The sequence below is a fragment of the Saccopteryx leptura genome, chromosome 3 (assembly GCF_036850995.1).
Source record: "Saccopteryx leptura isolate mSacLep1 chromosome 3, mSacLep1_pri_phased_curated, whole genome shotgun sequence".
Taxonomy (NCBI): domain Eukaryota; kingdom Metazoa; phylum Chordata; class Mammalia; order Chiroptera; family Emballonuridae; genus Saccopteryx; species Saccopteryx leptura.
The window spans coordinates 344,245,141-344,261,073 of record NC_089505.1 but is presented as its reverse complement, the minus strand read 5'-3'; the positions used below and the strand labels follow the sequence as shown (position 1 = coordinate 344,261,073).

Sequence of the window (15,933 nt, the reverse complement as noted above, 5' to 3'; positions counted from 1 at the left end):
TGACGAGAGAATAGTTGAATAAACATCTAACCTTGGCCTAATTGAAATGGCAATAAGATAAATTTGCTAACGGGTAAATCCAAAGAAAATATCCTGGTAAACAATTTTCTCACAAGGTCTGGAAAAGCAGAGGGCTCAGTGAACCATGACCTACAGGTCAAATTCAAACCGCCCTCTCTTTTTTTAAGTTTAGTTTTATTGTACAAAAGCTACACTCATTCATTTATATGTTGTGTACGCTGCTTTCTCAATGCAACTGTAGTGTTGCATAGTACTACCAGAGAACATCTAGCCCTCCAAAGTTAAGATATTTACTCTCTGACCCTTTACAGAAAAAGCGGTCCAACCCCTACACAGGAATATAAACTCCTAGAGATCATGTATTTTGTCTGCCTTGTTTACCCTTCTCTTCTTAGGATTTAGAATAGAACTATACAGTAGTGTCTCAATAAACATTTGTCAAATGATTATATTAACTAATATTAGTCCTTTAATTTTTGTAGATTTAAGCCCAGTGTTCCCAAGCCCAGAGGCAATGCCCTAAGGTTGTGTTTGGATGGTAATATATACTCACAGAGATGTGCTTTTGGAATGTGTTTAGGCTAAAGAAGGAAATGTCTTTTGTCATTTTAATGGAACACTTAGATTATTGCTAAGCAGCAAGTTTCAAAGACACACAGCAAGAAAGTGGTCAATTTATCATAGTTTCCTGTACATTTCTCTCAGTTGCTCACTTTTGAACTTCAGGCCTGTTTTAATATAGCAGTGGAGAAAGCTGAAATAAAGCAGCTACTGGGTCAAGGTGATGGGGGAAAAAGAGAAGGGATTGACATTTTTGCTCAAAACTAGCTCAAGATGACCCAACACTTAGCACAGACTTCTGAGATTGGCCCCTCTCCTTCCACATTCAGATGCTGCTTTAGATTTGAGGTGTTATCATTGAAGTCAAGCTTGATATTCACATGGCCTATTATCCTCTCTCGGACCATTACCCAACTTGAACAACTCGCTGTCTTTTGTCTAGCTCATCATTCAACATAAAACTCTGAATGCCCCACGTGCCACATCCCATGCTGTGCTCTGGAAGTTTCAAGGGCTCCAGGTGGAGTAATCCTGCCTTCATACAGCTGATGTCCCCATGAGAAAGACAACAAATAAGTGAATGGACAGGATGACTTCAAAATGTGATGATTCCATAAAGAAAATAAAACAAGGACATTTGATGAAGGACAACAGGGGGTTAATTTACAGAGAGCGGTCAGGAAGGGCCTTCCTGAATAAGACCTGAATGATGAGAAGAAAGTACATGCATCTGGGAAGGGGGAGGCATTCCAGGCTGGGAAAACTGCAAATGCAAAGGCCCTGAGGTAGAAATTATTTGTCATGTTGTGGTTGAAAAGAGGCCAATATGGCTAAAGCATAATAAACAAGGAGAGTGATCTAAGAGGTAATCAGGGTCCTGGTTGTATAAGACCTTGTAGGCCAGGCTAAGAACTTTCAAATTGCCATTAGCAGAATTAGCACAAGAGACAGCATGATCTGATTTATGTATTTACAAAAAGTATTCTGTTTGCTGTGTAACAAATGGATTAGAATTTAGACAAAGGAGAGAAAAATTAGGAACTGTAGTAGTCTCCAGATTAGATATAAGCAGCTTCATTTTTTATTTTGGATGGCTCCATTCTGTTCTCAGTGCTTAACTCTCATGCTCTTCTCAGACATGGGGGAGAACAATATCTGGCCTTTGTAAAATAAAAATTTTGGTATTTGAGAATATCAGGAAGTATGATTAGAGAGTATTGTAAATAAGGGAGAACATATTTTATTTAATCGCATATGATATGCTTGATTCAGTGAGACAATGTAGCTTTTGTTTATTCAATAAATACTGTCTTCTCTGGGCCAACCACTGTCACCAAAAGATACAGATGTTTCTTCCTCTTAATTATTTCATAACTTGTCATTCTAGTTAATAAATAAATAATAAACTTACCTGTACAAATACATGTTCAATAATTGAAAGTTACATTTTGCGAAGTCACAATCTATGTAGTCTCTACCATTTTCCTCTCTGGACTGCTCCTAGCTCTGTCTTCAAATCCCAGGTCCTCTTGCTCCTGTTTTCCCTCAAATGAAATGATTCAAAATAGTGAAATATTTTTTAAAACTCTAAGACACTCCACAATATGCTTTGATAGATTGTAGTAACTTTTAGACTGGCTTTCAGATCTATATTCTTGACAATTATATAAATGAATCATAGCCCTTACAATTTTTTTTTAAAGCACTAATGCTCCCTTTTACTATTCTGTCTCCACCTTACCTCCATCCTGGACCAGGTGAGGAGAATAACAGGTCATGCAAAACTAAGTCATCCATATTCAGGGCAGATCCTTTTTTTAAATTTAATGATACTATGTCCAGTGTGGATTATTAGGGCTTTAATTTTGATCTTTCAGAATGTTGTGTTAAAATATTATTTACCTTGATTACTGAGGTTTTTTGGCACCTCCTTAAATTTTGCAGCTGAAGTAATTGCATTACCCAGTCCTTGTCCTGTTCCCGTGAAAATGTCTCCCCTCCCCCCCACACACACACAACTTCCTGTAGCTCAAGCCCAGCCCTGGTCATGTCAATCACCTATTTTTAATAGGTTGTGGACATAGGTTTAGATCTGCTACAGAAAAGAAGGAAAGTTCTAATGGTATCATTTCTAGAGAAATACCCTTTAGATAGATAGTGACCCTCCAGAAGATTTCCCAGGTTTCATTCAATAAGTAGTTGTAACAAAAACGTGATAATTGCAAAAGTTTTCAAGTTACACGGGGAGCATTAAAAACGAATTATACCTTTTCCTTGCCCTTTTTACCTCCCTTAATAAAGAAATGGGGTGGGGCAGGACAGAGATCGGGAGGGACAAGAACATTGGCACAGTTTGAAGACATCTCTAGGTCTGGAATGCGGGATGATCGCTCAGAGGATGACCGTGTTTGGGTTTACAGCTCACGGACTCAGTTACATTAAAGCTTTAACTAGCCATGCGAGTCTTCATGATTCCAGCAGAGTTGAATATTTACAGTTTCTACAGAGGACCCAGCGTGGTACCATTAGAAGGATAACTACAATCTCTCCTCACTGTGATCTGGGTTCCTGGTCGCTTCATCTTTTCAGGTTAAGACTCAGGCTGGGATAGTTTGACTCTCCCTGTTCTTAGTTTTCTGTATAGAATATTAGAATTAGAGCCACACTATCTGGATTCGAAACTCAGCTCTTCCCTTGGTTCCTGGGTGGATTTTAGCCTCCTGCTGAACCTCTTTCTTTATTTGTAAAATGATGATGATAATTCCTCCTTCAACAGGTGCCCATGTGTATGAAATGATAGGACTTCTGGAAGGGATGACATGACCTAACATAGTGTTCAAGAAATGTGTGACTGTGAATCTGGCTACGTCGAAAGTTGTTTGCACATTTCTAATTGGTTTATTATGTAAAGTGATGGGTCCAGCCAGGAATATTTTACATACTTAATAATTATTCTTAATTATATACAATATCTAAGACCTTGTACTAACACTCATTTTCACTTGTAAATGTTGATGATAATATATATAAAACAACTAGCACTGTGAAATATCCCAGGGATTCAGGACACAAAACTTAACTTTGAAAATGGACTTAACAAAATTTTTTCATCCGATTGCAAGCTTTTTCTCAAATGAATATAATGTTTAAGAGACATGTAGAGCATGAATTTACAGAATATAGACCATTTAATTAAATATTCTGGGAGAAATATTAATTTAAAATAAAACAAAATAATTGTTTTTGCTCTTTAAGATAGAAGTTTGAAATGTTTTTATCTTTTAACTTCAGATGCTAAATCAAACATCTCGACTTGAAATACAACTGCTGGAAAATTCACTATCAACATACAAGCTAGAGAAGCAACTTCTTCAACAGACAAATGAAATCCTAAAGATTCATGAGAAAAACAGGTGAGGATTGCTGTGTTCCAAACGTATTTCAACATGAATTATTTTTAGCCTCTACCTCTCTGCTCTTTTTACAAAGGAGAGCATCGCTGTGTCTCTCTTTCCCTTTTTCTCATATTCATCCTTTCTTTTTTAAAAATATATCATTTTTTCCTAATTCTAGATTATTTTGGACTTTTTTTTTTCCATCATGATTCTTGATACAACACCTGGTGTCATTTCCTACTATGGAATTCTCAGCCTGGAGCATTCTTTTTAAAGGGAAACTGCTTGAAAGTTGTTCTCTGCTCCGTAAGTAAAGCGAAGTCAAGGCTCGAGCTCAGCCCCAGCTCAGGCGGGTGAGGCTTCTCCCCGCGCCACAGTCCTCAGGATTCTGCCTCCTGATGAACTTTTCCCCGTGGAATTCTAATTTCTAAGGAAAATTCGAGTTTTCTTACATGTATAAATCAGACAATTTATTGCTAATGTTTTTTCAGAACTATACCAATTCCATTTTCCAGCAATAGAGGTATATTTCACAATAAATTCAGGGATTTATGTTTTAATTTGAAATTCATTTCTGTGTTCATGCTGACAAAAACATGTATCTTTTACTCCTGCTCTGCACCCCCTTCCTTTTTGCCCCTTAATTATGACGTTACCTCACAGGTAGTTCCTGGGAGTGTTTCTTCAATGGGCTGAATCTCCTGGCATTGCCACTGTTAAGCCAAATTCGGAGGGACCCGAAACATTGAAGACAGGAACAAGGTCCGTTGTTTACACATCAAAGCTTTATTGTCTAGCTTGGCCAAACGGTGGCAGCTCCGACAGAAATATGAGGGAGAACGTGCCGGCCCTTTGTTCTACCTAGTTTTTATAGTTTTGTAAGTGGGAAGTACAGAAGTAAAAATTGTAACTAGGAGCCCTTTACCACTATTGGTTATAGTCATATGTCCTTTAACATGATAGGACCATGTTCAATTTGCAAGCCATACATCATTTTGGAGAAAACAAAATTTACAAGCCAACACAATGGTAGAAAGATGTCTCTTTACATATTAAAGGCATTCCTATATTATCTATTATCTAGTGTTTATCTGCCATCTCTCTGTCCAGAGTCACACATGTTAACCACATGCATTTACATAGGAGAGGTAGTTTCTGTGGGGACAAATGCCCGCAAATGGCTCATTGCTATAAGAAAAGGTTTATTTTGGCTTTTCTCTCCCTGTACCTGGCTAGCCATTCTCCCTTTTCCCCACAGGCGTAGTGAAATGTCTGGGAATCCATGTTTTTCCTCCCTTTTGCATTTACAATACAATGCCAAGGGCCATTCTGGTTTTATGCCAATCACACAATACAGAGACTATTCTCACAATTTCTCTGCACACCTTAACCCAAATTAATAAAATGTTCTCCAAGCCTCTTAAAATATTAATATTAATTTTGTAGTTTTGGGAACCTTACAACACCTGCGGATGAAGTGGCTCAGTGGCTCCTCACCAACTGTCTTTATAGTTGTCTGTGTCTTTTGGTGAAGGACTCAGCGTGTATGAAGGAGTGTTGGTGGCACATCTATCCTTATACCTGGCATATTCTTCTATGAACCACTTTTTAAAAAGTGTTTTTCTTTACAGAAACCAGAGGTACATATTTGTGATATATAACAGACTTTCTTTCCCTTTTCTGTTTACTGTTATTGTTATTTTCATATGTGAAGTAGAGGAATTCTGCCAAACACTTTTTAGAGCAGCAGGAAATGTGGGACCCAACCCATTCAAGCGGATAGAAGGTCAAAATCAATTATGAAGTCATTTCATTTGTCTTAAAATATCTTATTGATCATCCCTACCTAGTCCATAAATGAATGTTAATCCTCCAAATGAAAAAGAACCTCTTTCTACATTGAGGCATCTCTGAAATGTAGGAACAACACGCTTTTAGACAGCCAGGTCTGGTCTGGATCAGCTAATACACTTTGCAAAGGGGATTATCTAAATTAAGCTATGCTTCCTCCCCGAGGAATGTCAGTGGTTGTTTCTGGGTGTGTGACTTACCAGTTTGAGTATGATGAGGCCTCAGCTGCCAATTGGGTGAGCTGGCCCTTAGGAAGTTCTGCCACTTTTGCAGAACACGGAAAAATACTTTATACTACACAGTTATGCTGATTTACATCCTGACAAAATAAATGCATCACTGTAAGTTTTAAAATGGTTTTTTGGTTTTATAAGATTCACTTCTTTATCCCCTAAATGGCAAAAGGCACAGAGCAGGAATACGATTAGCAACACTTGCTCTACTATTTGTTTTCCTAACAATCTAATGGGCATGACACCAAGAAGCTTCCAATGTGTTTTCTTCAGGGTGTTTTTTCTTTTGTTCGATGCTATCCTAATCTCAAAACTTGGTTTTGTTTCTTCCCTCTACAAAATAGTACTTGAAAGTAAAAGATGAGTAATTTGCCCATATAATTGAAATTATACAAATAAGAACCCAAGAAATGGAAAGAATTAATATTTACCTTGCACATAGGGGTTTACAATGACCATAAGTATGATATATAATTGTCAACTTTTATTAGATTCCCCCAGTATGTTTCATGCCACTCCTGCCCAGAACAATAGAAAGGAGAGGTGAACAGGTAAATATGTCATAATGCAAATTCCTTCAGCTGAACCAAATACATAAATGGATCTTTCGGTCTAAAGGTTTGATCAACTGACTAGGTTTTAAGGCACCTGCTCATCTCTAACTTAACCCCTACATTCTCCAATGTAGGAGCACAGCCAGGTGAAAAAATATTCCAGAAGAAATTCTTCTGTAGGGTATACAGGAAGAGAAATCAACATTCCTCGTATACAAAGAAGGAGCACTTAGGTTTTCTTGAAACTTGCGTTGAATATGGAGAGTAAAAATTAGGGAAATCTTTAGGAAGACCACCCAGAGGAAGTAAAACTATACATGTGATGGTCATCCCAACATAGTTTTAACAAAACTATCTGCTGCCTAGCTATAGAATATCAGGCAAACATCTGTGCCAGGTGTGTGCTTTATACTATGTTAATCCTCCAAATAATTCTTCAAAATACTTATTATTATTTTCATTTTATATATAAAGAAATAGAACTTTACAGAGGTCAAGTAACTTGTCTACTACCAAACAGCTAGTGTATGACAATGCTAGGGTTCAAGTGCATGATGAGTTTCTGTCTAAATTATTATGAAAATTATTTTTCCAACATGATGCAGCCTCAATAATAATTGATGTGGTTGTCATGTTTTCCTTTTAAAACAAACAAATATAAATTTAAAGAAGGGAGTAGGCCAGTAGTTTTTTGCCTATTCCTGTACAGGTCATTATTTATTCCTTCTAATACTGGAATAGGAAATATAAACTATTTATTTTACCTTGGGAAGTCACTGAACTTCTTTGACAAGCCTCATCTATCTTCTAGCTGGAGTTTATGAGAAGTTATTATATTTATTAATTGTAAGTGATTAAAGTGTGTATAATTTCAAGATACTAAATTATACCTTATAAATAAAGTACTGTAAGGCACAGTAAAATACTGATTTTTAGTATGTAATATGACCAAAGGAAAAAAAAGTTAAATCATAGTCTTATTAGTAATTAAAGCTACCTCCCACTTGATAATTTCTGTACAAAGTACTAAAGATAAACCTTTCTAACTTCTAGCATCAAATTAGGTTGAATTATGTTAGTTGTATATAGAAGAGATCAAGAAAAAGTATTTGAATTGATGCTACTCTATTCTATACATTATAAATGGAACACTTACAGACTCTGATAGAATACAACATTTTTTCTCCTCATGTTTTTTAAAAATGAATTTAATCCATATAACTTTTTATTTCATTTAAATTTTGTTAACCTTAGGGTAACCAAATAATGAATGCTCATGCTGTCAACACCATCTCCTAAATATTTTTCCAATTTATTCTGTTTTTTCTATTTCCACTGACTACATCTTAGATCAAACTCCTGTTAATTCTTGTTTTAGCCTTTTCAGTGACCTCTGTGCCTTTGAGTTTAATGCCTCTCAAACCTATCACCCAGTGCTCTGCCATAGCCTTCTTTTAGAATGCAGGTCAGATTATTTCCCTTTTGTTTAGGTACCCCACAGGTTAATGCTAATTACACCCAATTTTTAAATATCTGAGCAGCACCTGCCCAACCCCTACTGATTCTTTGTAGTGACTGAAGAAAGCTCATGTCCTTTGGCGCGGAACATAGTCCATGGTCACTATAATCCTAATTTTATAGCCTTCCTTCCACAGACCTTCTTAAATTTTATAAAGTGTGGTCTGATAGCTAAGCACATGAACTCCGAGACCAGACTGCCTGAATTTCACTTTTCTTTGATCCTGTCAAAAGCAACTCTGCCGCATATTATTTGTGTGACTTTGAATAAGTTCTTTAACTCTTTGTTCTTGAGTTTCCTAATTTGTAACATAGGGGTGATGAAAATAGTAGTGCATGGTGTTGAGGAGAGGTTGAGGTCATATATACGGAAATTAACACGCCTGACACACAAGAAGTGCAGAACTGTGCTAGTTGTTAGTGTCACACTGAAGGCCTGATGTTAGTACAGACATATTTAATGTGTGACTTACCTGGAATGCTCTGTAGTTATTTATTCAACTCACAAATTTCTGTCCACCTTTAAAACTCTCATGTTACCCCATCCAAGAACCCTTCTCGGACTCAGCCAAGTAGACTTACTCATTACAACTTATATGATAACACTGTAGTTTGCTTTTTCCCGATTATTTCACTTACACCATCACATTATAATATGTGTGTATGCACATATTTATTTATCTCTCTGCTGCTGGGGTGTGAATTTCTGGAGCACAGAGACTGTGGTTTATTTATCTTTGTCTTCACACTCTTAGGCATATTTCTCTATAGATAGCACATATAGTATTAAATGCTTTTTGAATTTTGAATGAATGATGAACTGGTAAATGTCCCAAAAAGAGTCATTTTCTATGTACAAATACACACACACACAGCTGAAAAATATTTTTTTATAATAAATAAAATTTTTATTAATTTTAATGGGGTGACATCAATAAATCAGGGTACATATATTCAAAGAAAACATGTCCAGGTTATCTTGTCATTCAATTCTGTTGCATACCCATCACCCAAAGTCAGATGGTCCTCTGTCAGCTTCTATCTAGTTTTCTTCGTGCCCCTCCCCCTTTCCCTCCCCCCACCCCCCGTAACTACCACACTCTTGTCTATGACTCTTAGTCTCGTTTTTATGTCCCACCAATGTATGGAATCCTGCAGTTCTTGTTTTTTTTCTGATTTACTTATTTTACTCTGTATAATGTTATCAAGATCATACCATTTTGTTGTAAGTGATCCAATGTCATCATTTCTTATGGCTGAATAGTATACCATGGTGTATATATGCCACATCTTCTTTATCCAGTTTTCTATTTTTTTTTACAGTGATTAAAGCCCCTTTATGCAAACTCTTGGCCAATCCAGCAAGAATCCATAAAAAAGTAGTGTCCTTAACATGTTCGCTAAGTCCAAGTTGGCCCCATCACCATGCCAAATCCCTGAAAAATGCAACCCAACCCCAGTTCAGTCTGTTAGGAGCTGTCACAAGGAGCAGGAGTCCAGGAAAAGTCCACATCCAGGAAAAGTCCGCATGGCACTGGAATTGTCACAATTCTATACTTTGCAGGTCACATCCAAGTCCCAATGACCACTGCTTCTAGCTGGTAATGATTCAGGTAGACTGGAAAAGCCATCTGCAGCATGTGTAGAGATGGAGCTTCTGTTCTCCTCTGCCTGGAGGAGACCAGGGTGCTTCTCCCTGGAGCTCTGTGACTGTGGCTTGGTAAAGAGAACCTTGGGATACACTAAGCTGGGTGGCAAAGGTAAATTCATAATAGAAGTTGGCAAAAGGGGGAAAGAGAGCTCTAAATTAGGAGTAGGTCCCAGCCTGAAATATGAGTGGGGCATTGAGGTAGGAGGAATAAAAGTAACACTATATATTAAACAAAGCAGCAGAAAATAGGACTATCAACACCCACAACAGAGATCTTTGAGGGAAGAATAAAAAACCTGACTATTCAGGCAAGACATAGTTAAGTGGCCCTTGTGCAAATGAGATCAGTTTACCTGCTTCTTGGAAGAAATACCCTAGGCTCGTCCACAGTGTCGTAGATGGGGCCGACGGCCCTGGGCACCTTCAACCTTCAGTGGCAAACCCCAGCATTCTGGGCAAGGTTAGGTCATAGGTGGCTGGAGCAGGGCTGGAAGAGACTGAACCCTCCCTTAGAGGAGAGAGGGGGAAGCCTGCCTTCCAGTGTCCCTGTTTATTCCCAGCAGAGGCATGTAAGTCTGCCAGGCTTTAGCTCAATGACCTTCCTTTCCACTATGAAAAATATTTTTTAATGAAAAACACAAATCACATAGTTTACAATAAATATCATAAATATAATAATTGTTCTTAACATAGATAAAATATAGAGGCATTTTAACCACTATTCTGCATCCCCAAGAGCCCATTGCATGGCACCTAAAATTATCAGTCCTCCTTTTAAGGTTCAGTGATTCAGCCCAATTCTTAAACCTCTAAAGAGCATCTTCCCAGACTATCCTAGATTCATGACTGCTTAACACATCTCTCTGTTTAGTAAAAAAAAGTAGCACAAACTTGATCTAAACATTAAATTATATGGAAGTGTAAGAATTGAAAGTCGAAGTTTCCTTAATTTCATATCCTTCTCCACTGCCACCACCCTCTTCAAAGAATCAACAGATATATAGTTTGGTTTTATTTCTTTCAGACCTTTTCTATGGATATTAAGATATGCATAAGTATATACAGTGTGCATATTTATGTGTGTTTTCACAGACACATACCCCTATAAAATTGCACACCTACACAAGTACATGTTTATATGATGTATGTGTATAGATTATAACTAATTTTTAAGTGTTGGATTTCTTTCTACTTCATCACAATTTATCATGGCCGTAATACACATGTAACAGATGTACAGATATACTTCATTCGTTGCTATATATGTACTGTAATTTTACCTTCTCCTCAAGTGTGCATGGGCTTTCCGATTTCCCCAAACCTTGCTAGCCATTTTATTAATCTTGTCTACCTGAGAGGTTAGCTTGTGCATCTTTTCACATTTAAGATTGTTTGCATCTCTTTCTCTGTGACTAGCCTTATCTTTGCTTTATTAACTCACATGAGATCTTTAATGAATATCAAAAGTTTTCATGTATATTGCAATAATTTCTATAATATGCCATTTATTGTCTAATCTATTTTTATAGAAATATTACATTTTTATGTTATAAAGTGCATCTTTTCTTTTTTTTCTTGGTGTCTGGCTTCTACAACATATTTAGCTTATTCTTACTTACCTCAAACTTTAAAACATTTGCTTATCAATGTTTACTTATTGTGATCTGTACTGTGTTCTTATTTGAACTAGAAAAATATTTAATTTATATTTTGAGAGAAAATATATTTTGTACAAGTGTAAACTTAAAAGTATAAATTTATCCTGAACTTATTACGTTCTTGTTTGGGAGAAAAAAAATCACTTTTTCAATTCCATAATCACAACACAAGTTGACACTTTGCATATTAAAAATAAAATTTAAAAATTGAAACATCTGTAAGTAGGTTTAGACTGATAAGAGTGAAAAGATTTCTGTATTTTTAACATCTTCCTCCATGTTTAAAAGCTATATTTATACACACAGAGTTTAGGCAACTGTCACCGCTGTGAATTCATTGGCTGCTATGTTAAGAACTCTATTGTGGGAAACAATTTGAAAGGGAAAGCTTTTTCTGTGAAAGCTTCAAGATGTGTTCAATGACTTGAAATATTTCCAGTAAGATATGTTAAAGGAGGCAGGCTGTGGAAAAGAAGGGGAAAAGTTAACCAAAAACTTTAAATAAGGCTTTGTATATACTCAGTTAGAACCTTTTGCTGAGGTTCAAGACCTGGATTATTTTGTTTATTTTATTCTTCATTAAAGAGCACCTCTGCCTTACACTAGAAATTAAGTGCCAAAATTCTATATATGTCTCTTCTCAAAGTGTTTCCAGAAAGATGGGAAACAGGAAGTACTGAGAATCCTGTGAGAAACTCTCTTTGGGTTTCTTTCTCAATTTATATATTCAGATGTAAATGCACAGTTTCTTAATTGTTGTTCCATGGAAGACTGATTCTAAAAAATGCATCTTAATAAAAACTGTTTATTTAATCTAGGCTTCTCAGAAACTTGACAATGGAGCTCTTAACTAATAAAAACACTGAAAGTACCCTCGAAGCAGTGAACTAGAGTTTGGAATCAGCATTCAGGTTTTGGATTATGCATATAATAAACCTAAACGTTTTGCTAATGGCTATCATCACGAAAAATATGCCTACTTTGCTTATCTAATTTTTTTTTTTTTCTGAAGCTGGAAACGGGGAGAGACAGTCAGACAGATTCCCGCATGAGCCCGACCAGGATCCACCCGGCACGCCCACCAGGGGGGATGCTCTGCCCCACCGGGGGGTCGCTCTGCCACCACCAGAGCCACTCTAGCACCTGGGGCAGAGGCCAAGGAGCCATCCCCAGCACCCGGGCCATCTTTGCTCCAATGGAGCCTTGGCTGAGGGAGGGGAAGAGAGAGACAGAGAGGAAGGAGGGGGGGATGGAGAAGCAAATGGGCACTTCTCCTATGTGCCCTGGCGGGGAATCGAACCCGGGTCCCCCGCATGCCAGGCTGACGCTTTACCACTGAGCCAACCGGCCAGGGCCTAATTTTGGAACACTATAGCTGTAATGTCCTTCATATCTATATTTACATTTAGAGGTTTCTCTCACCTATTGAGGTGGCTGGCCTCTCCCAAATGACCTGGAAAGGGAAAATGTAAGAGAACTAATAAAAGGCTTCAGGATAAAATGGGCTATGATCAATATATTGACTAATAAAATTAAATTTAATGATAAAGATGTTAAGGCAGAGTGCTTAAGAAAATATCCGTTGATATTAAAAAGAAAGCCTGACATGGCTCAGACATTTGCTTTTTATACATGTGAAAAAGATGGATGGGTGAAAGACAAACAACCCAAATAACCAGATGGAGAAGAGCAAATACAAAGGAGATGATATAAAGCGATGCCTTAATTTCTCATAAAATATAAATAGTGGAAATAAGTAGAAATGACATTATCCTAAATCTAAGAAATGAGACTCTTACACTAGTTTTTGTAGCAGTGGGCTATTGTAGGCAGATTTCTATTTAGTTTGACGCTTTTTATTTTGATTCTGACACAATATGTATGTAGCTTTGGACATGATACTTAGATTCTTACCTGTAAACTTGGGGCTTATATTACCTACTCAGTCTATGTCACTATAAGTGCTTTAAAAATCAAAGGAGGAAAGAGTATTAAAATGCTACACAACTATAATGGTATATTACAACAATGTAATTAATAAGCAGAGATAGCATATAAATTTTTCTGGCAAGAAATTTTTACTTCAAACCAGTTTGGAAATAGTGAAGACGAAGGGCTAACTTCCCAAGTATATAATAACCAATGGATGAGAAGTATCAGAGAAAAGAGAATCATTTTTTGGAAGCCAGATATGAAGAGAAGACGGAAGGGAGGGATGAGCAGTGTTAAAGAAAATGGAAGGGTCAAGAAGAGATCAGACCTGCCTGAAGAAGTCTAAAATGCTAACATTGATATAAAAGATTAGATACAGATATAGATGATATAGATATAGATATATAGATATATTAGAGAATTTCTAGAGTACAAAAGTTATTAAAGGAATTTCAAGTGAAGAAATGAGATGAGAATATACTGGGAAGAGATAAATAACTGGTAAGACCTGTCATTTGGGAAACATTGTGACAGTTTTCCAATTTGGTTGTAGTTTCCATGCGTATTATTTTTATGTATATATTGCATTCCAGATTCTGTGAGATGTCTGTTATGCAGAGCAGGCTACTTACTTGAGCAACTCCTTCCTTACATGAATATCTTAAGATAACAAGCTATGTTGATGTCTTTTTAAAAATATTGATGTCTTTTGGTACCTGGCAGCATGGTGCATTGAAGGTTATTTAGTGAATTATGAAAATTAATGTTCTTTTCAACATGCTAAGTGCATATTCCTTTTACTTAGAAAATGTAGGCATTTTCTTCTACAAACAAGAGTCCACAATTGTTTGCTTTGGCACCAGGACTTCTCTGATGAACTTTCTATTCATAGCTCATTCCAAATTGTCTCTGAAAAACAAAAGAAAACTCCTTTATTGACATCTCCTATAGGGGCCATCTGTACATGTCCTCCTGAACAACAACAAAAAAAGCATCAAAAGTTAAAAGTGGTGGCCCTGGCCGGTTGGCTCAGTGATAGAGCGTCAGCCTGGCGTGCGGAAGTCCCGGGTTCGATTCCTGGCCAGTGCACACAGGAGAGGTGCCCATCTGCTTCTCTACCCCTCCCCCTCTCCTTCCTCTCTGTCTCTCTCTTCCCCTCCCACAGCCGAGGCTCCATTGGAGCAAAAGATGGCCCGGGCGCTGGGGATGGCTCCTTGGCCTCTGCCCCAGGCGCTAGAGTGGCTCTGGTCGTGACAGAGCGACGCCCCGGATGGGCAGAGCAGCGCCCCCTGGTGGGCGTGGCGGGTGGATCCTGGTTGGGCGCATACAGGAGTCTGACTGCCTCCCCGTTTCCAGCTTCAGAAAAATACAAAAAATACAAAAAAAAAAAAAAAAAAGTTGAAAGTGGAAAAACATTGATGCAAAATTTTATTTAAAAGTATTATGTCTAAAACAAATGTTTCTTATAGATGAGGGTTTCTCTCTAAAAATAAATTCTTAGCATAGAAATAATAGTGTCATTTTATATCTTACATAGCACTGAGAGAACTATTGGCACTTAGAAAGTAGTAATAAATACAAGGTATAACTATAGCATGTTATTTTCCAAATCACAATGTTAAGTACTATTTAGGAATACTGAAAGGCCAATAATCATTTTATTTCAGGAAGAAAATAGTAATTCAGAATTGTTATCTAGTATTATGTGACTATAGCACCCAAATTTTGATCTTTCCATTATTGTCATTTTAATAGTTAATTCTGAGGTTTTTTGGTAGCATACATAATTTCTGAACTTACAGGACAATTTTTTTATAAGTCAGCTGACTCTGTATTATGTGCATCTTGTATCTTATCATTACCTTAAAAGAAACAAAAATAATGAAAAATTAAACAGAATGAATTAAGGCATAAATTATGGTTAATTCTCAGATCACCAGTCCACATATTAAGAGGCACAAAGAAAATCTCTTCTGACATCCACAGAACTACACTAGTTACTTCACCAGTGAGTGGGGTGAACTTTTTAACCAGCAGAGAAGATATTTTGTTTTGTTTGTTTTTTAACCACCAAGTTTTCCAGTGGTAAATTATTGACACAAAAATACAGTACTGAAAGACTCTGAATCGACCCTACTCCTTAGAGATACTTTCTTTGATCTTACTCTGACTACCTTGCCTAAATTTTTTATTTTCAAAGTATATTTTTTAAGATATTAGTGATCATCACGTTTTCCCCAAATCCCTGTACCTAAGATCTATCCAAATAGAATTTGCTTAAGGATCAGGTAGGGCAGAGCTCCTCTTCACTGTTGATGTCTTATGGAATGAAAGCAATTCAAACTGGGCCATTTTCTCATATTGCAGGAGTCAGAGAGCTGCCCGTACCAGGTCTCAATGTGAAATTTCCATATGTGGATCTAGGCATGGTACCAAAGTTGTAAATTAATAGGATCTTATAGTCAGAAGCACCCTGGTGTTTCTCAGTCTTGGTTCAAAAGGCAGCTCTCCTGCCATAGTCTGGGCCACATTCTCTTAGAGGACTTCTTTGTTAGCCAA

At 37.1% G+C, this 15,933-nt stretch overlaps 1 protein-coding gene across 2 annotated transcripts in view; it reads left to right on the top strand.

The window, feature by feature from the left end:
* ANGPT1 (angiopoietin 1) overlaps positions 1-15,933 on the top strand; it is a 286,426-nt gene that overhangs the window by 183,859 nt on the left and 86,634 nt on the right. For both annotated transcript variants that reach the window (XM_066379352.1, XM_066379351.1), the window contains exon 3: positions 3,874-3,995. In XM_066379352.1, coding sequence (XP_066235449.1) covers positions 3,874-3,995 — 122 coding nt within the window. The remainder of the gene's footprint in view (positions 1-3,873; positions 3,996-15,933) is intronic.